Below are 21,460 nucleotides of genomic sequence, written 5' to 3'. Positions count from 1 at the left end.
AATCCCGTTATCCCCCGCGCTCAGAGCTGTGCCAATGGAGGTGGAGGCGGCCATGTTGTAGCTGCAAAGCGGCGTCAGAGTCAGAGGGAATCGAATCGAAAAACACAGGGAGAGTCGCCCCTGAAACCTTGTCTGCTGACCGCGCGGCTCGGAGGCATCGGCCCCTTCTTATTTCTGTTCCCAGAGCCGAGAAGCGGGAGCCACCATGAGCGGCGGGACGCCTTATCTGGGTAGTAAGATCAGCCTGATCTCCAAGGCCGAGATTCGCTATGAGGGGATCCTGTACACCATCGACACCGAGAACTCCACCGTGGCCCTTGCTAAAGGTAAGATTTTCACCTGGGCTCAAGGTAAGAGCTTCCTCGAGGCTAAAGTGAAGTGGAGGCGGTGTGTGGGCGTTTAACGGAAAATTAAAGCGAGCTAACTGCTGCGACTGAAGTTAGCTTGCTATTGATAGCCTTTCAGTTTAAAGGTGTATGCTGTTGTTTTTGTTTTTGTTTAAGACATATTAACTATTAAAGATTAGCTCTAGTCTGAACACTAACAACACATTTTTCAATGTATTTTTTCATTTCGGAACTCTTTATTTTATATATCCAAACAAAACTGTTCAACTACAGTTCCCTTTCTGACCTTTAGCTCATAATGTAAATAAGCCTGTCTTATTTTCATTATGACAGGCTTATGTCATAATGAGCATGGTACTGCGACACCATGCAGTATTTTCCAGAATTAGGTGTTAATAGTTCTAATATTTTCGAATTTTAGCAGAGTTCTTAAAAAATGGAGAATAGCCCTTTACTGAAGTGCTGATTCAGAAATGATGAATCAGATACTGACTTCATCATGGCCCCGAAGAAATAAACGGAGGGATCCAGATAACTCGGATATGGCCTCTAATTGACTATAAAGGGAAATTACACGGAATAATGAATGTCAAATCCAATAATTATTTAAAAAACTAGCAAAATTATTAAAAATTAATTCAGTCATCAAATTTCTAATAAAATAGTTTCAAAGCAAGGCGCTGATAAGTTTTAGCAGTCCTTGCTGTTTACAGGGTGTTTTTATTTCATTTGTGCCAGTGTAAACTGATCTGGATTCTAAACAACTTTGAAATTGTGGAAAGTGGAAACAGAAGCAAACATTGATTTTGGAGCATCTTCAGGATTGTTGTGCAGGAAGGACGTTCCTCTGACTTACTGAGGTTGATAAGCTGTACATCAAAACAGGACTAAATCCAGGCCGTCACCAGACTGGCCCATTCGCTTGGCTGCAAATCAGTGTTCACACATAATCAGTTTGAGTCGAGAGATTTAAATGAAATGCGGCTTTTCCTCCTTGTTAAGGCAGATAAAAGAAAGTGAAACTTATACCAGAATATGATTGAAGTGATGTCTGATTTTGTTAAATCATCCGAGAGGCACAAGAGAATTTAACTCCAGTCCAAACAATAACTCTAGACATGTTTCTTACTTACAGGACTTAGAGTTTTAAAGATGAGTGACATCAGCTGATGATAATCCATATATCTCTTATGTTTAAGTGCTTGTTGAGAAAAATCCCATTTTGCTGCTGTGTTTGTGCCCAACATGGTTTTTCATAGTAAAAGTCCTTTCTGAAATTAAACACAGGCATTTAATTTGCCATGCTTAGCTCTGCTGGAAGTTTTTTTTTTTCATATTTATCTCAAAGTTAGGCCTCACTTTGTTCTAAAATGTAAAAATGTTTAACTGATTTTTTTCCTGCATTCAAAGGGAAACTGAGTTTTTGGTGACGCAAAACGCTGCTGTGCTTTTTGGTTTGATTTTTGCAGGTTTCAGATTGGAAAATTTTTAACCTCAGTTATTTATCTAAACATGGAAAACACTTACATGTTAGCCTAACCTCTAACCCTACCTATAACTGCCACAAGCACACATAACAACAATGGCGAACTACATGTTTATGGTTCTACTATAAATCAAATCAAAACACCTTATAAAAACACCTTTTAGTATCTAATGAGAATATTTTGTTTTGCAACTTTTAATGTTAGTTTAACATTTCAGTCTGAATGTGGAGGGGATTTTTTTTTGTTTGTTTTGGAGGTTTTTTTTGCCACACCTCCTAACTGTCAAACTGTGATTCACATTCTGAGTTTTCTTTGCCTCAGTCCGCTCCTTTGGTACCGAGGATCGCCCGACGGACCGGCCCATTCCTCCCCGAGACGACATCTTTGAGTACATCATCTTCAGGGGCAGCGACATCAAGGACCTGACGGTGTGTGAGCCGCCCAAACCGACGTGCTCGCTCCCCCAGGACCCGGCCATCGTCCAGGTATTTCTGTTCTTACGCTGTATGTCACTGGATTTTACTCAAAGGCTCTCAGAGGAATTTTGTTCTAATTAATAATGCAATTTTATGATGAATTATTTTTTTGTCCTGCTTGGCAATAAATTAAACATGCAATAGTTTAATGACATAAAGTTGAAAATAAGTTATTATAGGTCCAGAAAAGAGTCCTAAATGTTTGCTTTACGAAGACAAAAAGTCACAACGAAATAAAACTAAACTATGATGAAAAACCAAAACCTACTCTAACCCTGGTTCTGACCCAGTTTCACAATCTCCTGACCTTGTGCGTTTCTTCTTCTGCAGTCCTCCATCAGCACCAGCTCGTCCTCAGCGGCTCAGACTCCCTTCCAGTCCTCTGGTTCCTACGGCCTTTTCAACAGACCTCCGGTTCCCGCCTACAACCAGTTCAGCACCAGCCCACTGGTCTCGCCCCAGTTTGGACCCGCCGGTGTGGGTAAGTCAGGGCAGTGGTGAAGTTTCTGCTTCAGGGCGGCATGATATCCAAGGATTCAGAGTCTGTGAGTGGTTCTGGATCACGTTCTTCATGCCACAGGAAGTGAGGAGGCGTCGGGTCAGAGGCGTCAGTGTGAGGCCTTCGCCGCTTCCTCGACACGTTTTGTTGATTTTAGATTCAGGAAAACGTTGATTTAATGGGAGCGAAGCTTTGATGGATGAACTCGTCTAGTCTGTGATTATTTCTTCAAACTGGGATCTGTGCGTAAAGCAGAAGTTCTTGATGGCGGGAAGAGTTTCCTCCTAACCTCCAGGTCAAAGTGTTCTGGTGAAACGATCAGACATGATGTATTATCGGTTGTTTGGCAGTAACTGGGTTCGATTCGACTCAGCTCCAGCTCTCGGTGTGTGTGGTCGGTTGGTGTTCAGGTATCGACATGTCCCGGTATCGGGTGTTCTCCAGATGTTCATCCTTCAGTCCGGAGCAGAGAGTGTTTCCGGGTCTCAGTTCTGTTGCTGTTCTTCCACACAGGGCGGTCCACAGTCTTCTTTATGAACTCCAATCTGAGCGGTTCTGATTCGCGCTCTGTCGGGACTTTAACTACAGGTAAAGACCAGCAGGAAGTGGACTCTCGGATCGGTACCACCGGTGGTGTGTGTGAAAGGGTGATGGTTCATTTTAAAACATGGAGGCACTTCCTGTCCTCTGGTGTTTTCCTGTCCTTGTTAATGTTGACCCACAAACACTTTGCTGGTGTTTTCCTGCTGTAGTGAATATTAACCTGCCTCTGACTTTTCACTCTCACTGCTTCACTTTTTCCTTCTGCAGAAATTCAAACTGCAGACAGGAAGCTAACTAACTTTTTACTTCCAGGAACAGTTCTCTAAGTTTATGAGAAAATGGCTGAAATACACAAATATCATATTTTATGTTTTTCTTGCACTGTAAACTCACCAAATCTTACCATCTAGTTTCTAGTGTGAATATTTTGGTACACTATAAATAAGGCAAAACTAACTTACAAGTAACATTCCATCAAAATATAGGAGCTTGTTTTAAGTCAATAATTCCTTTAATATCGATTTAAAAAGTACTGGTTCCCTATTTCACTTATAACATGGGAAAAATTATTATTGTTGAAATATTATTATTGAAATAACCTGCCAATGGAACTAGTATTTTTCATCAATATTAAGGAATTATTGACTTAAAACAAGCTTCTATATCTTGATTAAAAATTACATGTAAGTTAGTTTAGTCCTTTTTCAAGTGGCAGAAGATATTTGCTCTAGAAACTAGACAAAATGCTTAAAATTTAGTGTTTTTTCAGTGTTGTTCTGTTTAACCTACAGGTGGAAGGTTGATCCGGTCTCTGGAGTTACTAATCGTACTGGTTTGTAAGTGGGAATCTTTAATTTGTCTCACTCCTCGCTGGTTCTCCTCAGGCTGCAGCAGTCCGGGTGTGGAAGCTCTCAGGAAGAGTCCCACTCTGGATCAGGTGAGCCAGAGCGGCCCGTCTGTCCCGGCGTCCACCGCCACGGCTCCAGCCCCCGGTCTGGGACGGAGAAGCCCGGCACACGGCCGCGCCCCGCCAGCTGGTCCATCTCAGAGCAGCCAGAAGGTACAGCAACAGGACGGAGTGGACAATCTGAGAGGTGAGAACCTTCAGTCTCTGAAGATAAACAGGGAGGGCAACCAGGGACCATGATTCTGTCAGAATCAGTCTGCTAAATATAAGCAAGCTCAGGGATCCAATCTGAACCTTGAAAACAAACGTAAACAAAACAGTTGGGTCTGTTGGACAGAAAGCTGCAGACTGCTGCTCATGTTCGTCATGGAAATGGATTAAAGGGGCAGTATTATGTATTTTCCATCCACATTTGTAGCACAATCTTGTAACAGTTTTACCCTCAGTTATAAAAATGCTGAATATATAAAATACAACGTAAAAGAAATTTGACGCCTTGAAATTGGGACTCTCTCTTTAAAAACTCCTGCTCTTTTTGAAACTCCACCTTCAGGAAGTCATCATCACATCACATCCTATTGACCCTTTAGCAATGTTTTTACCAGTGTTGCATTACGAAGTAGCTCGTAGAATGAGCTCACCAGGTGTTTGCTAATTGCTGCTGGCTAGTCTGAAGGAGCTGAGATGGAGCAGGCTGCTCTGTGAGGTGGAAGCTTAGAAACTGCAGTTTTGAGGAGGAGCTTTGTCTCATAGGCGGGGCTAGGTCCTCCCAGGCGTTTTCCACAGCTGAATGGTTGCCATGGAGATTACAGGATTTCTCAAACATACATTAAATAATCAAGGCAATGCTCAAAGTACGTTTTTGATTATGTAAAGCTCAAGAAAGTCCATTTTAGATTCTACTGCCCCTTTAAACTTCAGAACAACAGAGACGCTTCCTGATCTCAGACCGCTGCCGCCATGTTCTCGCTGTCCTGCAGAATTCAGAGTTTCAGGGCGGAGTTTAGTGAAGCAGCTGCTCCCTGGTCGCTGTGTGGAGACTCAAACTCTGTTGCTGTTCCAGGATCAGACGTCCAGAGCAGAGCTGAGGGTGATCAGGCGCGAGGAGAAGGCAGGGAGCCCAGTAAACGCTCCACAGGTCAAAGTCTGCTCCCCTCTGCAGCCATCCTGCATGCCCTCCATCTTTCCGTTAGACTTCATCTCCACAGGGATGATGGAGACTCTGCATCTCCTCCATCATTCTGTCACTAAGGGTGTTTTCACACCTGATAGTCCGGTAGACTCTGTTAGAAAGGTTACCAAAATTGCAATATTTGTTACATTTTCAGCTGCTGCAGCTCTCTTTCACACTGCACTGTCAAATGATCCAAACATTTTGAAAAACCTGTTCACCTCCTCACCTGTGGGGGCGCTGCACCAAGAACCACTGAAGGAAACAACATGAAAACCTTAGAAGAAGACACTGAGCGCAACTTCCTTCTTCACGAAATGTAAACAAAACGGAGTGGCGTCAGATTTGAGCATTTTTAGGATTTCTCTCTCGAGTCATTTCTTTAGACTCGTGTGTTTGTTTTGGTTGTTTTTACCCAGAATGCCCTGCACTGTAGTCCACTTCCTTTTCCGGTTTGCTTGGCATTCACATATGCATTCAAACCTCTTCAATAAACATGAACTTTTAGATAATTTTTTATTCGCTTTTCAATAGTTTTGACATGATCATACCAAGAGATGACTATGAGTTCTGTGGTGGAAAATGTTATTTTCAGATAATATATCATGACTTAATTTCCAGAAATTACAGTTTTTTATCACACCCCACTTTTGATTTTAAGAAAATATGCAACATTTACATATTTTTATGTGATTAAATTTGATATTAATCGCAACAAATTTTATTTTATTCCAACAGTTCTTTTTTTGTTTTTTCCTTTGGTCTTTCTCTTGCCAGACACTTTTCCATTTCTTGCTTGCAACGCTAGCTGGAAGAGCAAAGATGAATTTGACTGGCAGCCAATTTGAAAATAAGCATCAGAAATATTTAAATAAATTATTATGATTAGTTATACATATATAGATATATGTATAATTCAAGTAATTATTTTTACTTACATTTTATAAAAAAATAAAACAAAAAAACATGATCGAATAACAAATTTCAAATAGAAATGATGGGATTCAGTTTTGTTGTTTTTTTTGCCTTAACTTCTCTCCAACCTTTTGAGACCCCCACTTTGAAACCTTCTAATCCAGAGTTGGATTAAAGCGGATTAAACAGGGCTGGTGTGAATGCATCCTAACTCCTGCAGCTCTCCATCCTCACCTCCTTTTCTACGGCTCCATCTCTGCATCTCTTCCGTTTGTTCCGTTTCTCTTTTTCCTCTCGGCTGACCCTGCGCTTCTCTCTGTCTCCAGCAGGTGGCGGCGGCACGGCGAACCGGCGCGGCCGCGGGGGCGGGCATCACGGCAGGGGCCGCTTCAACGTGCGCCGAGACGGACCCATGAAGTTCGAGAAGGACTTTGACTTCGAGAGCGCCAACGCCCAGTTCAACAAGGAGGAGATCGAGAAGGAGTTCCAGAGCAAGCTGAAACTGAAAGGTTGGAGTTAACTGGTTATACTGGGAAATCTGAGGGAAGCATCATTGGGATGTAAAACTGAACACATTTCTTTAATTAAAGGAAATAGAAACAACCAGTAGCTTTTAGTTTTTGCAGCTAAACTGTGATTCCTTTGTCTCTCAGATGAGAAGTTGGAGAAAGCTCTGAATGGAGAGGATAAGGGAGACTCTGGAGTGGAAACCCAGAACAGTGAAGGCAACAACGAAAACGAGAGAGACCCGCTGGGCCCAAACTGCTACTACGATAAGTCCAAGTCATTCTTCGACAACATCTCCTGTGACGACATGAGGTACGGCGCTGGTTCTGTATCCTGGAGGCAGACTGGTAGATGATGCACAACACAGCATGTGAACTGATTCCCGAACGGATCCAAATGTGTTAACTGAAACAGTTAACACATTCTGAAACAGATCTGAACACTCATAAATAAATGATTCCGAGACATCGGAAGCGTGTAAAGACCCATTAAAAGAATCATTTAAAGAACTGATGAAATAACTTTAAGCAGGAACTGATTATATACATATATAATCCATTCTCTAACATTCTTGTATATTCTGTATAATCTGTGCACATAGCTCCCATATTTATATCTATATCTCAATATCTATATCTATATATAGATAATATATCTATATCTCTTTGCTATAACCCCTTATAGTTCATACATACATAGTCTTGTACATCTGCAAATAAATATTTATATCTCGTAGAGCACTTCTGAATAGATGCAAACTACATCTCGTTGCTTGTACTTGTGACACTGCAATGACAATAAAGTTGAATTCTATTCTATTGGGATCAGTCAGATCAGGAATACTGTATTTGTGTCATTGAGCAGTAGATGAGTGAATCCTGTGAACAACAGCCATGTTTCCTTGTTTTCCTGCTCTGATCCTGATCTTTTGGTGTTTTTAGGAAAGCTGCAGATAAATCTGGAGCTTCAGGTTTCCCTCGGTAAGTTTCTGACTCAAACTGATTCTGGAGGCTGAATTATAAATCAGTCTTTCTGAGTGCGATCGGAGCTCTGATCAGAACATCCTCAGCGCTTCTGTCAGCAGATGTTTACAGTTCTATCAGCAGCTTTATGTTGTTCTAAGGGGATTAAACCCGATTAGACTATAACCAGATTAAACTGGATTTGTTGGCTGTTTCCACGGCGCTCTGAACGTTTCCTTCTCCTCCTGCAGGGAGCGCCGGCAGACCTGGGCGGAGGAGAGGAGGATGAACGCAGAGACCTTCGGCATCCCTCTCCGCCGCGGCCGCGGAGGTTACCGGGGTCGCGGGGGGATGGGCTTCAGAGGGGGCAGAGGTCGCTCGGCCAGCCGGGGGTCCTTTGGGCCCCCACAGGGCGGCGGTGGCGGCGGTGGTGGCGGCTTCAGGGGGGGATACCGAGGCAACCAGGCAGGGCGCGAATTCGCCAACTTACCGTACAGGGTGAGTGTGTAGCCTGAGGCTAAATTGATTTATTTTGTTGTTTTGTGTGTTTTGTTTTTGAAGATTTAATTTTTGCAAAACTAGGATTTTTTTTCTAACAATAGCTTGTTGGGTTTCCATAGTTCAGAGTTGTATCAGAGCACCCAGAGCCGCCATCTTGTTTTACAGCTTCTATTTGTTTGGATTTTGAATTCAGTCAGTTTCAGCATAGGCAAAATATTATTTTACATTTATTTAATTTAAATTATTTTTTTTACACCCTTACTTTTTATTTATTTATTGTTTTGTGCTTGAATCTCTCATTGGTGGCTTCAGTATGCAAGGGGAAGATTGTAAAGGAATTCAGTTATTGATTTCCACGTGATTGGAAATGTTTTTACATTTTTCTCCACTTTTTGTTCCTTGAAAGCATCAATAAACATCAACCAATTCAAAAATATGATTAAATGCAGTTACTGTGTGCAGTTTGGAGATTAAATTCTGTTTTTATCTTTTAAATAAGATGCATCCTGATTCAAGTGGGATTATTTTTCAAAAACAATATTTGTTTGTGTACAGTTACCAAAAAAGAAGCAATAAGTAGGTTTTTAAATCATAATCTTTATCACAACAGTACCACAAAATATCGCCATAAAATTTTAAGTCCTTATTGGCCAACTCTTAAGTATAGTAATGTCTTTCCATAAATTGTATCTGTTGCCTAAATATTTACCTTTAAAAAGTTTTCTAAATGCAGTATTTGTTTTTTTTTTGTTGTTTTGACGCAGAAGGACAACAAAGTGGCGGCGTAGTGTCGACAGGAGGAGGCGGCTCCGTCACGCTGGAACTTCCTCGGTGGGAAAACGGCTAGCTTTGGTTCTCTCCTGTCCACTAAACTCCCGAAGATCGTCGTCTCCTCGTCGTTTCTGTCACCAGCACTGGAGTAGACTCTGAATGCAGCTTAACGTTCCGTCTGTCTCAGACCACCATGATAATGATGCATTTTATTAGAGAAAGCGATTCCCTCTAAATGTTCTAGTTCCTCAGCTGTGGACGCTCTCGTAGCTTTATCAGGGTTCCTCCTGCAGAGGGCGCTGCAGGCTCTCTATAACATGGATTTTTTTTCTACTATGGCGTTCTCTCGTCCACCTGTCTAACATCACTGGTTTCACTGGTTGCAGTGTGGTCATTTCTAACTCACACAGATTCACCACAGATTGTTCCTTTTTTTAAATTTTATTTTCTTTTGATTTTTTTTTTCTTACTGCAGGAACCTCATTTTGCTTCTGTTCATCTCTGAATTGTTGGAGTCAGAATTTATTAAAGCCAATGATACAAACTGCACTATTAGGAGCAGATTTCCTCACCATGAAGTCCAGATTATTAGTATTATGAAATATTGAATTTGTGAGAAATAGATCTTTCAAACCACTGAATTATAGAACTAAATGTTTCTTTTGTGATTCAGAGATGAACAGGAAGCTCCAGATTTTCCTCCTGCGCTTTAACTCTTCCTACCTGGAGCCAGTTGGCCGGCCGGCCAGTCTCGTTACAGTCTTCATGAAGCCACTAAACCCTAAAGCGCTGCACGCCGGCCGGCAGGAAGTGACGTCACACAGATGGACAGAGCTGTGCACCGTAGCAACGTCGGTCAGCAATATTCCTGCTTTTGGTTCAGGCATGATCAGAACCTGTAAACGATGTCAGTCGTGTTTTTTTTCTTTTTGTTTATATTTTGTCTCCGCTGCTCGCTCGGATCAGAATATCCGACATGTAAAGATCCGATCAGAACATTTCGATAAATTACAGGTGGTTGTGTCTTTTGACTGCTTTCAATTCGGACAGCAAACCCCGTAGTTTCTCCAGGGGAAAAAAAAAAAGACTTTCCACGATCTGAAATGCAGAGCCACCTTTAGACTGTGCTCAGGAAACGGGAAAGGAACTGGTTCTTTTCAGACGAAAAGAATTGTTTGAGACGAAGTTCCTAACTTGATGTCTGTTTGGATTTGCAGAGAAACAGTTTTTGTTCTGGTGTGTTAAGTGGCAGGTTCTGGTTCCAGCCTGGATCCACAACTGAAGAAAAAAAGTGAGCTTTTAAATGATGCATTGTAAAATAAAAAACTGAAATAAAGACACTACGTTTGCAGAAATGTTTGCTTTTTGTTTCTTCATTTTAATGATTCAGAAATCTTGGTAATTATTGAATATTGTTGAAAAATGTGTAATTTAGATTCATTTCTTTTAGCATATTTATTTCATTTAACACAGTAATGCATTATAAATATATTTTGTGTGTAGTTATTATATGACGTAATTTAGTTAAAAATTAACACAGGTTCTTTTTTAGTTTGACGTTTAAATTGATCTAATTTGGACACTAATTACCCTCCATACACGAGTCCCACACACTGATTTCACGCTACATCAGCCGTGAGGTGCAGCCAATCACAGCAGAACTTTTAGGGAATGGGCGGGGTTATGTAATGAAAACTGTGCTGTGATTGGTGGAGCCCAGTTAGTCCGTGGAAGGCCTTTAGACTCCAGTTAGTTGGGCAGTGAGAGCAGCCTGAACGGGGCCGACAGGCAGAACATCCGACATCCGAGCACCGACACACCGCAGCCACCATGGCCCTGAACACAGACCCGAACTTTCAGAAGCTGGAGCAATGGTACCGGGCCAACGGCGGTAGCCTGAACATGAGGGCCATGTTTGAAAGCGACCCGCAGCGATTCGGGAAGTTCAGGTGAGATCATGAGAAACGTTAAGAACCAGAGTCCCGGTGATGGGAAGGCCCGCTACCCGGCAGTAGACGCTAGTTTTGCCGTGACAGACTGTCAGCGGGTTTCGGTGTTCCACGAGCCGCTGCGGATGCTCCTTCTGGCTGTCACAAGGTCACTCCTTTGCTGCCGATTTATCCTGGTAACCCCGGTCCAGATGGACGGACCGGTCCGCTTCTCACCTGCCCTCCTCTAACCGTATTCGTCTTGTCAGGATTCGGTCGACCCAAACGGTAGAACCTGCAGAGCGAGACTTTTTGGATCCACCTGGCTAACGTTAGCGTGTGTGCTAATGTCACAGCTTCCATTATCGGACAGGGGCGTGTTCTGGTTCCGGGATTAATGAAAGTCCAAATGGGTTTATTAGTGGGCACGTTAACCGAACTTGAAATGATCAGTTGTTCATAGAGTGGGTTCGGATCAGCTTTAGATGTGAATTAATATTTTATCTGACGCCCACCTGTTCCTGATCCAGCCTAAAGTTCAAGTTGGCTTCAGTCTGGACCGTCTGATGCCGTCCAGAACCAAGCAGTACTTTTATCCGGATACGAAATGAGGTCCGAACTCTCTGACCCAGTCACTAGAAATGAATGAAAATAGTTTTTGTTGCAGAGATGAAGTCAGACTCTACGTGCGCAACCTCACTGCGCAGAAAGGATGCAGCTGCAGACGTGACTGAGCGCAGACTGGTGATGAAGAAGAGGATGATGATGCATCTCCTCATGGCGCTGAAGGGCACATGCTGGGCTGCAGTCTGTTTTAATCTGGCTTACAAGCAGTTCTGGTACACAATCCGAGTCCAAACACACAAAAGATAAATCAAAGTTTGGTTTCTATCCGATCATGAACCTTGAAATCTCAAACTGATCTGGATCAGAACCTCTCTGGGCACAACTTCAACATATTTTTTACTCAAGTAAAATTAAAACGTAACTGTACAAGAAATTACCAAAGTACTGAGGAACTGATCAGAACATATTTAATATTTAAGTAATACTACAGACAAAATGTAATGTCTAAATTCTAGTATTTTAAAGACTAAAACAAAAGAAATTAATACAAAATAACAGATTTCATCCATCCATCCATCCATCCATCCATCCATCTTCTTCCGCTTATCCGAGGTCGGGTCGCGGGGGTAGCAGCTTCAGAAGGGAGGCCCAGACTTCCCTCTCCCCAGCCACTTCTTCTAGCTCCTCCGGGGGAATCCCGAGGCGTTCCCAGGCCAGCCGAGAGACATAGTCCCTCCAGCGTGTCCTGGGTCTTCCCCGGGGCCTCCTCCCGGTGGGACGTGCCCGGAACACCTCACCAGGGAGGCGTCCAGGAGGCATCCTGACCAGATGCCCGAGCCACCTCAACTGGCTCCTCTCGATGTGAAGGAGCAGCGGCTCTACTCTGAGTCCCTCCCGGATGACTGAGCTTCTCACCCTATCTCTAAAGGAGAGCCCAGCCACCCTACGGAGAAAACCCATTTCGGCCGCTTGTATCCGCGATCTCGTTCTTTCGGTCATGACCCAAAGCTCATGACCATAGATGAGGGTGGGAACGTAGATCGACCGGTAAATCGAGAGCTTCGCTTTTTGGCTCAGCTCTCTCTTCACCACGACGGACCGGTACAGCGCCCGCTTGACAGCAGACGCTGCGCCAATCCGCCTGTCGATCTCCCGCTCCCTTCTTCCCCCATTCGTGAACAATGGGGGAACAATAACAGATTTCCAAATAATAAAAAAAACAAAAATCTATAAAACTACAGATATACTGTATGTTAGGAAACGGTAAAATATTTCCAGCAGGTAGAAAATAACCCTAGAAAACAAACTTTGTGCACAAATAAGAAGTTCTACTTTAGCTTAGGATGTTTTTATATCTGGTTCATTCTATTGTTTTTATTTTCTTCGTTTATTGAAGTTTCAGTGGGCAGAGCATCCAGAAATTTTACTCAAGTAAGAGTAAAAAGTACAATGTAGTAAAACTTCTGAAAGTTTTTTATTTTATTTTTTTACCATTTACTACCCACCTCTGATTAAATCACATAAAACAGTTGTACTGATGTTTTCTGAAATGTTTTCTCTGCGATTTTTCTGGTCCACAGTACGACCTTGAAGACGAACGACGGCGACATCCTTCTGGATTACTCCAAGAACCTGATCAACCAGGAAGTGTTGACCATGCTGCTGGCTCTGGTGAGGAACTTCCTGCAGCTGGAAACTCGACTCGTGTTTTTTGACAGACACTAGCTTCTGTCTTTCTGACTCTTTTTTTAAAAAGTAACTAAGACTAACATGTTTAAATGTAGTTTTAATAAATAAGTTAGACAAAATGCCAGAAGAAAACTGCAGAATAAAAATAAATACACAAAAAACTATTGATTGAAGTTGAATCCATCCACTAAAACGTAATTATTACAGACGATTACATATTGTAGTGTAGGTGTGTGGATTGAATTTATTCATAATTATGATTATTATTTATTCTTTAAGTATAAATAATAGAATAGATTAATCTTAATAAACAGTTAAACACTCATTAATTCTACATATTTTGTAATATTAATGCCATGTCTGTCTGGCACAATAACATAAAATATATATATATACAGTATTTCTGTTTTTAGATCAAAACTTCACATTTTGATGCATCTATTAAAAAAAAAAAGTTATTTTTGAGGTCTGCAGCTCCAGGAATGTCTGAAATGTCCCAACACATCAAATCTGAGCTTCGCTCTTCGTCAGACATGCTGCACAAACTCTGCAGCTTCAGGGGAACAAAACGTTGCCTCACCTCGTGTTGAAAGAGAAAACATGTTGAGCCACAGGAAGGAGAAATGTGAGGAACCAAAGTTTAGACTGATACCACTTCCTTCTAACACAGGAGGCGCTGATGGAGAAACCAGGTTTCACCACTCTGTGTTTGTCCAAACTTCAGTTTTTTGACTGGGTTTGGTTCAGCAGGAAGCTGATAAAGCTGCACGGGTCTTCAGAACCTTCTGGAAACCTTCAGAACTGAACTGATCAGAAACGATCAATCAAGTTCATTTATGTAGCACTTTTCAGTTTTTGCTCATCTCTGTAACAAAAACATATCTGTTCTGTTCTGACTGCAGATTTTCTGAAAACAGACATTTATCCAAGTTAATTCCACATATGGAAGTGGATCGGATTATTCTTTTGGGTGAAAAGGTCGGAATCGGGTCGTTCAGACTGTGGTTAAAAAGCCGGCTTTAGGTGTCATTTGTAGCCGAACGTTGCTGTTTCATCATCAGATGTTGCTAAATTAATAAAGTTCTCATGCAGGTGAACATGAAGCTTTTTGACCGGTTCTGGTTCTGTTTGTTTCTGCGATTAGGCCAAGTCCAGAGGAGTGGAGGAGGCCAGAGAGAAGATGTTCACTGGAGAGAAGATCAACTTCACCGAGGTGCAGAGCTTCGCCTGCCCAGCTAATACCGGTGTGTGTTTGGATTATTTTATTTTTTTCTGACCCGTGGGCCATTTGTGCGTCCAGAACCGGGCTGTGCTCCACGTGGCTCTGAGGAACCGCTCCAACACGCCGATCCTCGTCGACGGGAAAGATGTGATGCCTGAAGTGAACCGTGTGCTGGACAAGATGAAGGCCTTCTGCCAGGTTTGTGGGCCAACAGCCACGCATGTCGGGTTTTATTCTGATCCGCGTGTGTGTGTGTGTGTGTGTTTGTTTCATGAGCTCGTCCTGAAATGGATGTACTCAAGTAATGTAATGAAAAGTACAAGTAAAAAGTAAAACAAGGCAAGTGTGAATGGCATTTCTCATATTTTGGTAAACTTGTCAAATAAACTTAAAATAATGTACCCAACCAAGTGCAGGCAAAATGAAACCTGCTAATAAATTGTTCCAGTTTTAAAGAGTAGCACATGTTAATGGTTTGTGGTTTTGAACTTGCATGCCTTTCCTATATTCGTTAAATTTAGTCTAAATTGCTATCGCTATGGCTTCTGTCCCCCATTGAACTAGGGTGACCAGACGTCCTCTTTTTCCCGGACATGTCCTACTTTTCAGACCTAAAAAGATGTCCGGGGGGAATTTAAAAATTGTCCGGGATTTTGGTCAACTGCCTCAAACACATTACATAGCTTACAGTGCATTATAGGGCACGGCGCTGCGTGTCACGTAATCCCTGAGCCGCGTCAGTGCGGGCAGCACTCTTCTGTGTTCGACCGTCCCTCCCACCCGCTGGATGTGTGTGTTGTTTACAGAAAGTGCGCAGCGGCGAGTGGAAAGGCTTCAGCGGGAAGAGCATCACAGATGTGGTGAACATCGGAATCGGAGGTTCTGACCTGGTGAGTGCACACACACACACACACACACACACACACACACCAACCAAGATTAGTGTCCAGACCCTCCTGACCAATCAGACGCTCTAGTTGTGAAGGTTCTGGAGGAAAACAGAGGATTTGCTTCAGTCAGCAGTTCTGTTCTGGTTCTGATCCAGTCAGCCAATCAGGAAGCAGCTTTGAGTGATCATGTGACTCTGTGGTGCGTTCAGGGACCCCTGATGGTGACCGAGGCTCTGAAGCCCTACTCAGCCGGCGGTCCAAACGTCTGGTTCGTCTCCAACATCGACGGGACCCACATGGCCAAGACGCTGAAGCAGCTCGACCCGGAAACCACACTCTTCATCATCGCCTCCAAGGTCCGTTCGCCAGCCGGTCGCCTGACCCTCGGGGTCAAAGGTCTTCTGTTTCTGATTTTGTGTTTTTGGACCCGTTTCAGACGTTCACCACCCAGGAGACCATCACCAACGCAGAATCAGCCCGGGAGTGGTTCCTGAAGACGGCTGGAGATGTGAGTTCTGCTACCTGAAACCAGGACCAGAACTGGGCCGGTTTTTATTGACTTTAATTCTCCTCCTCAGAAATCCGCCGTGGCCAAACACTTTGTGGCGCTGTCCACCAATGCGGTGAGTAAGCGGGCCAGAACACATCAAAGTTTACAATGGACCCAGCTGGAACCGGTTCTGATCAGTCCTGCTGGTTCTGGTCAACTGATCCTCCAGCAGAACATTTCTTGTTGCCTAACGCGTCTCTGTCTCCTCAGGCCAAGGTGAAGGACTTCGGTATCGACCCGGCCAACATGTTTGAGTTCTGGGACGTAAGTTTGTGCCGGTTCTGCTTCTGCACGCCTTGGCATCTCTGTGACCTTTGAACCCGATCAGAATCTTTCCTAGAATCAGCAGGTTTTGCTGATAAAGATAATCAGTTTCTGGGAATGATTTGGGACGATCCGGGTTTGGTTCTGGTTCACTGACTGCCACCGAGCTAAAACTGACCTGAGCCTGCTGGGGCTTTTATTTTGAAGTGCCGTGCTCTGATTGGTGGAATGACTGTGTTGCTGTCATGTCTGTTGTCCTCAGTGGGTCGGAGGTCGTTACTCACTGTGGTCAGCCATCGGTTTGTCCATCGCTCTGCATGTAGGTACGTCACTGGACGTGGGGGCGGGGCTTGATGACATCACTGATTCTAGCTGCAACTAACCATTATTCTAATGATTAATCGGCCAAAAAAAAAAAGACACATCCAGATTTATTGTTTTTTATAAAATATTAGAAATACATTTAAAAAATGTTTTTTAAAAATGTAAAAATTCCCTTGTAAAACCAGAAAATAAACATTTTTGTTGCTTAAAATGTGATAACAAAAGATTCCTTTAGTGAACACTTGATAATTTGCACCAAAGAATGAATCTTCAGCTAAAAAATTACTTTCTGCATCGTAGGTCTGATCTGATGATTTGTAAGGTTAACTGGGTAATATTTTTGTACAGTTTTGACTTAATTATGGCCCTGAATATGTTCTTTCAGGAATTGTCATTTTTTAGAGTCTCTATTCAAAGGCCTGACATGATAACTGGTTTTGCTGGACGATAAACTGTCCCAAAAGTTATTACGATAAACGATGAATATCGCCGTTTTGAGATATAGTAATGGCATAATAATGCAAGAACACATTCTCAAAGATCAATAAACTTTAAACTCTAATGAACATTTAAGACTGGAACTGGAAGACATTTTAAATATCCAAAATAAATTAACAAAACTGTAAATAAAATTAATTATGAAGTCTCTGTAAACAAAATTCTCCTAGTTCAGACCAAAATACCAAACTGAAGCCTTTTGTCATAATTTTGGTAGAAAGAGTGAAACAATAAATATGCAAATGGAAATTGAGTTTGTTTTAATTTATCATGCGATGAATTGAATTATTGACTATTGTGACAGGCTTATGTTAACGATTAATCATTTACTAAGTTTGTTGACGATTATTTCAATAATCGATTCATTCATCTGTGACCGAGTCCTTCGGATGATGATGGAGACTGTGCATGACGCTTTCAGATACCAGAGTTCTCCATAGTTTGCTGCTTTAATCTTATATTACCCAGGGCTGAACGATGTGGTTTAAAAATAAAATCTGGATTTCTTTCATGAACGATTTGATTTTAATTGCATTTTCTTGCTTGCTTTTCTAAAGAATAAATTACAACTGACAGAAAATATTTAAATTATCCCTTCTTTGACTTGTATGACGGAGAATTAGTGTTTTTATATTTTCACAATCGTCTTCTGTTTGTTTTTCAGGCTTCGAAAACTTTGAGCAGCTTCTGGCAGGAGCTCACTGGATGGTAGGAGAACGTTTCAGAGTTTGGGTTTTTATTTTGAAATCAGAACAGAAACAAGTCAATTTGCTATGAAATATGTATTATGTTTGTATGAAGATGGTTTAGGGCTGTTCGTGCTGCAACCTTTACAGTCCAATTAAATAAAATGCATTCATAGCTCCAAATGTTACATAACCTTTTGTGAAAAATTAATTTTTAATAAATATTTATTATAGAAAATGTGTGGTCCTTTTTAAAGAACCGGCATTCTTTAGACATTAAAGATTGATGCACTGTCTTTTATGCGATGTTAACAGTGGAAAATGATATATATTGTTTAAGTTTCCAATGTAATTATGAGGTAAAATAATAAATACTAGTGATACGCGTATCATTCAAATTTTATGAAGGATTTATTCCATGCACAAAAATCTGACTTAAAAGAAATAACAAATGTAAAAGTCTTTATTATTAAACTTTGAAGTAGGGATGCAAATAATCGACTTACGATTGTCGATTAATGGTTTATCTGATTAAAATTTGTTCCAATCGATTAATGACGTATGCTTAGTGTTGTAAGTTTGGCCGCCATCCAACAGAGGGCGCTGCTGGTCATCCTTAAGCGGCACCATTGTTACAGAATTTAAATATGGCGGCCATACGAGAACAGAACGGGACAGAGAAACGGTCCCATTTTACATCCCAACGGTTCTGTTTTGAAATATAAACACTTGATATTCTTAAATTTCACATTAAGAAAAAAAAATCCAGCGTAGTATAAAATATTTAGCTCTTTATGTTGTGGAAAGACTGTCGACTCTTTTATATAAAAGACAACGCAGGTTTGATCGTATTAATCGACAGCATGTATCATGAGTTCATCTGAAACTGGACCTACTTTCCCTCCAGGACAACCACTTCCGCAGCGCTCCTCTGGACCAGAACGTCCCGGTTCTGCTGGCCCTCCTGGGCGTCTGGTACGTCAACTTCTTCCAGGCCGAGACGCACGCTATGCTGCCGTACGACCAGTACATGCACCGCTTCGCCGCCTACTTCCAGCAGGTCAGCTCGGTTCCGACCTTCGGAGATTAGTTTTGATCGACCCGATCCAGACCGCTGACCCTTGAACTCACCTGTGTTCCCAGGGCGACATGGAGTCCAATGGGAAGTACATCACCAAAGACGGCAGCCGCGTGAACTACCATACGGGACCAATCGTCTGGGGGGAACCGGGGAACCAACGGACAGCACGCCTTCTACCAGCTCATCCACCAAGGTGACTGGGTTTTACTGGGTGTACTGGTTTCCTCTGTAGCCGCCAGCCACTCATCACTGACCGGATGTTCTCTTCGCAGGCACCCGGATGATTCCTGCTGACTTCCTGATTCCTGCTCAGTCCCAGCATCCAATCAGAGACAACCTGCACCACAAGGTAAGACTTCCTGCTCACCTGGATTTATATACTGGTTTTACTGGGAGGTTTACAAAATACTCAGATCTCAGTAAATGTGGATGGAAAATGATTTTCAGATGGTACAAACCGATATTGGATGATTAAAAAAAAAAAAAACAACAACCAATAATGACAATAATATTTTATAATTATGATTAATAAATAAAATGATTAGTCATTTGTTTTTGTAGTTAAAATGTTTGTGGTTTGAAATAAAATAAAAAACCAAGAGGAATGTTAAATTATTATTCTAATTAATAGTAATATTGATATTAATTGATATCAAAATGAGTATATTTACATTTTTATGTTTTTATTTTAATCTTCTTTGATCCCTAAATTTGCTAATTTAAAACATTGACATATTTTAATAGTTTTTATCAATTTAAATACATTTTCACAAATGCTTTTGTGATAGAATTTTATAAAAACATTATTTTATAGACTTGGTGTCTTTATTGACACACGTATACAAGCCATATATGTGCATTGTCATTTCACTTGATTTTATTTGTTTAAAATGTTATTTACTTTTATTTACTTGTAGTTTTTCCCCACTACAGCTTTCCCTAAAGTTACTGGTTTACCTTATAGTCCCAGTTTTGGATTTTGATGTAATGTTTAGTTGTGTTTATATTGGATGGATGTAACATAAATAAAACAGCTGCCACACCAGCATTTATTCAAACCTCAGGATAATTAATTAATTTCAATGCCACAAAAACTTGCAGCTCTGGTTACATGCAGGTACAACCAGCTGAATAATTCAGTTAATTCATGTTCACAGATCCTTGTGGCTAACTTCCTGGCTCAGACTGAAGCTCTAATGAAGGGAAAAACTGCAGAGGAGGCTCGGAAAGAGCTGGAAGCGGCAGGAATGTCAGGAGACGCCCTGGAGAAGCTGCTGCCACACAAAGTAAGCACGCCTGCCTGTGCAGGTTCTGCTTGGTCTCAGCGTTCAGTTCCAGGATAACAGTCTGGCGTCTCTTTCGAAGGTTTTCCAAGGGAACAAGCCGAGCAACTCCATCGTTTTCAAGAAGCTGACTCCATTCGTACTGGGAGCGCTGATTGGTGAGTACTGGAAGTCGGATGGTTTTGACCAATCAGATCGGAACAGCCAGAAGCCTATTGGATACTAAACTTCCTGGTTTTTATAATCAGCTAAAGGTAATGTGCACCTGTCCTGTTTTTCAGCCATGTATGAACACAAGATCTTCGTCCAGGGCGTCATGTGGAACATCAACAGCTACGATCAGTGGGGGTGAGTTTAATTCAGGGTCTTAAATTTCTGTTTCTAACATTGAGGCCTTAAATTGTCTATTTTTTAAACTGTCAGTTGGTCTTAAATTTTATCGCAGCAGGAATATTTTTTTGTCAGACAAAACATTGAAGTTTCGTCTGACATCCTTAATGTCAGACAAAACCAAAAGACTTTGACTTCCTGCTGTAGCATAGCTTCAGAACCTGGTAACACCAGCAGGACTCTGGAAGTTTAATCTTCAAATCCGGTCCTCCAGTTGTCCGTCTCTCTCTGATGATGCGTTCAGTGACATCACAGTGGTGTCCTTTGGTCTCCAGGGTGGAGCTCGGGAAGCAGCTGGCGAAGAAGATCGAGCCGGAGCTGAAGGACGCCTCTCCAGGTCTCGTCTCACGACTCGTCCACCAATGGCCTCATCAACTTCCTGAAACAGAACTTTGCCTAAGCCCCGCCCACCTGCCTGTCCTGCTCTGTGATTGGCTGAACCATGTTGTTTGAGTGTTGAGTCTTCACGTGTTGCTTTTCAGTGTTGATCTGTGCACATGTTGCCTGTAGGGGACCCTCAGACTGATAGCTGAGACTTTCACAATAAAAGTCCCCATCTGTCACTGATTGGTTTCTATTGTCTGATCAATTCTGAAGCTGAGTAATCAGTCTGCCAGCATCTAACTCTGGATGAAAATTTTAAATAGAGATGTAGAACCTCCCAACTAGTTTTATTGAAATATTGGACAGGTGAAAGTACATTTTAAAAATTCAATAATTTAGACATTTTATTTACAAAAGTAATTTTCAGGTTGTGATAAATTCCAACTTAATTTTGACCTGCTTAGAAAAGTTTGGATGCTATTGTCCTTAAGCAAGTTTGCATTTCCATACAGCATTGAACCTTGAATTTATTGGTTTATTTTTAAATTCCATCACTTGGACCTCATCTATTGTAGATTTTCTCTTCAGATTTGAGGCCTTGTTGGCACCCAGTAGTGGACTACTGGGTCCAACTTTTAAGAAAGTTGGGGCTGTAGTCCAACTTTCAATAAAACAGAA

At 41.8% G+C, this 21,460-nt stretch overlaps 2 protein-coding genes across 6 annotated transcripts; both read left to right on the top strand.

Annotated features, from left to right (window-relative positions):
* The first annotated feature begins 6 nt into the window (after positions 1–6).
* On the top strand, positions 7–10,227 carry lsm14aa (LSM14A mRNA processing body assembly factor a). 5 transcript variants are annotated; one of them, XM_032581550.1, is made up of 11 exons: positions 7–326; positions 2,156–2,319; positions 2,641–2,791; positions 3,323–3,397; positions 4,237–4,446; positions 5,323–5,397; positions 6,675–6,854; positions 6,999–7,164; positions 7,794–7,832; positions 8,066–8,312; positions 9,080–10,227. In XM_032581550.1, the coding sequence occupies exons 1-11, from the start codon at positions 206–208 to the stop codon at positions 9,101–9,103; spliced, it is 1,452 nt and encodes a 483-aa protein (XP_032437441.1). In that variant the 5' UTR covers positions 7–205; the 3' UTR covers positions 9,104–10,227. The 5 variants fall into 5 exon arrangements, with proteins under 5 accessions (XP_032437441.1, XP_032437432.1, XP_032437457.1 ...); XM_032581541.1 differs by having other exon boundaries at positions 6,672–6,854; XM_032581566.1 differs by lacking the exon at positions 3,323–3,397 and having other exon boundaries at positions 8–326; positions 6,672–6,854.
* Positions 10,228–10,804: 577 nt separating this feature from the next.
* On the top strand, positions 10,805–21,025 carry gpia (glucose-6-phosphate isomerase a). The gene is given in 20 exon segments (XM_032581527.1): positions 10,805–11,035; positions 13,162–13,252; positions 14,415–14,483; positions 14,571–14,690; positions 15,299–15,382; positions 15,592–15,738; positions 15,819–15,890; positions 15,961–16,005; positions 16,143–16,196; positions 16,459–16,519; positions 17,683–17,726; positions 18,612–18,764; positions 18,848–18,934; positions 18,936–18,978; positions 19,058–19,134; positions 19,943–20,071; positions 20,151–20,226; positions 20,350–20,416; positions 20,734–20,791; positions 20,793–21,025. Coding segments are annotated over 20 exon segments (1,662 nt in total). The 5' UTR covers positions 10,805–10,916; the 3' UTR covers positions 20,859–21,025.
* The last annotated feature ends 435 nt before the right edge of the window (positions 21,026–21,460 follow it).

The sequence above is a fragment of the Xiphophorus hellerii genome, chromosome 2 (assembly GCF_003331165.1).
Source record: "Xiphophorus hellerii strain 12219 chromosome 2, Xiphophorus_hellerii-4.1, whole genome shotgun sequence".
In the NCBI taxonomy this organism is placed as follows: domain Eukaryota; kingdom Metazoa; phylum Chordata; class Actinopteri; order Cyprinodontiformes; family Poeciliidae; genus Xiphophorus; species Xiphophorus hellerii.
This window is presented reverse-complemented; position numbering and strand designations above follow the sequence as displayed.

What these genes read in the sequence shown, in the direction of transcription:
- lsm14aa (XM_032581541.1), top strand. Translation starts at nt 206, where the DNA reads ATGAGCGGCGGGACGCCTTATCTGGGTAGTAAGATCAGCCTGATCTCC. An exon ending in GAGCAAGCTGAAACTGAAAG is followed by an intron (nt 6,855 to 6,998) that starts GTTGGAGTTAAC and finishes TTTGTCTCTCAG; the next exon opens with ATGAGAAGTTGGAGAAAGCT. An exon ending in ATCTCCTGTGACGACATGAG is followed by an intron (nt 7,165 to 7,793) that starts GTACGGCGCTGG and finishes TGGTGTTTTTAG; the next exon opens with GAAAGCTGCAGATAAATCTG.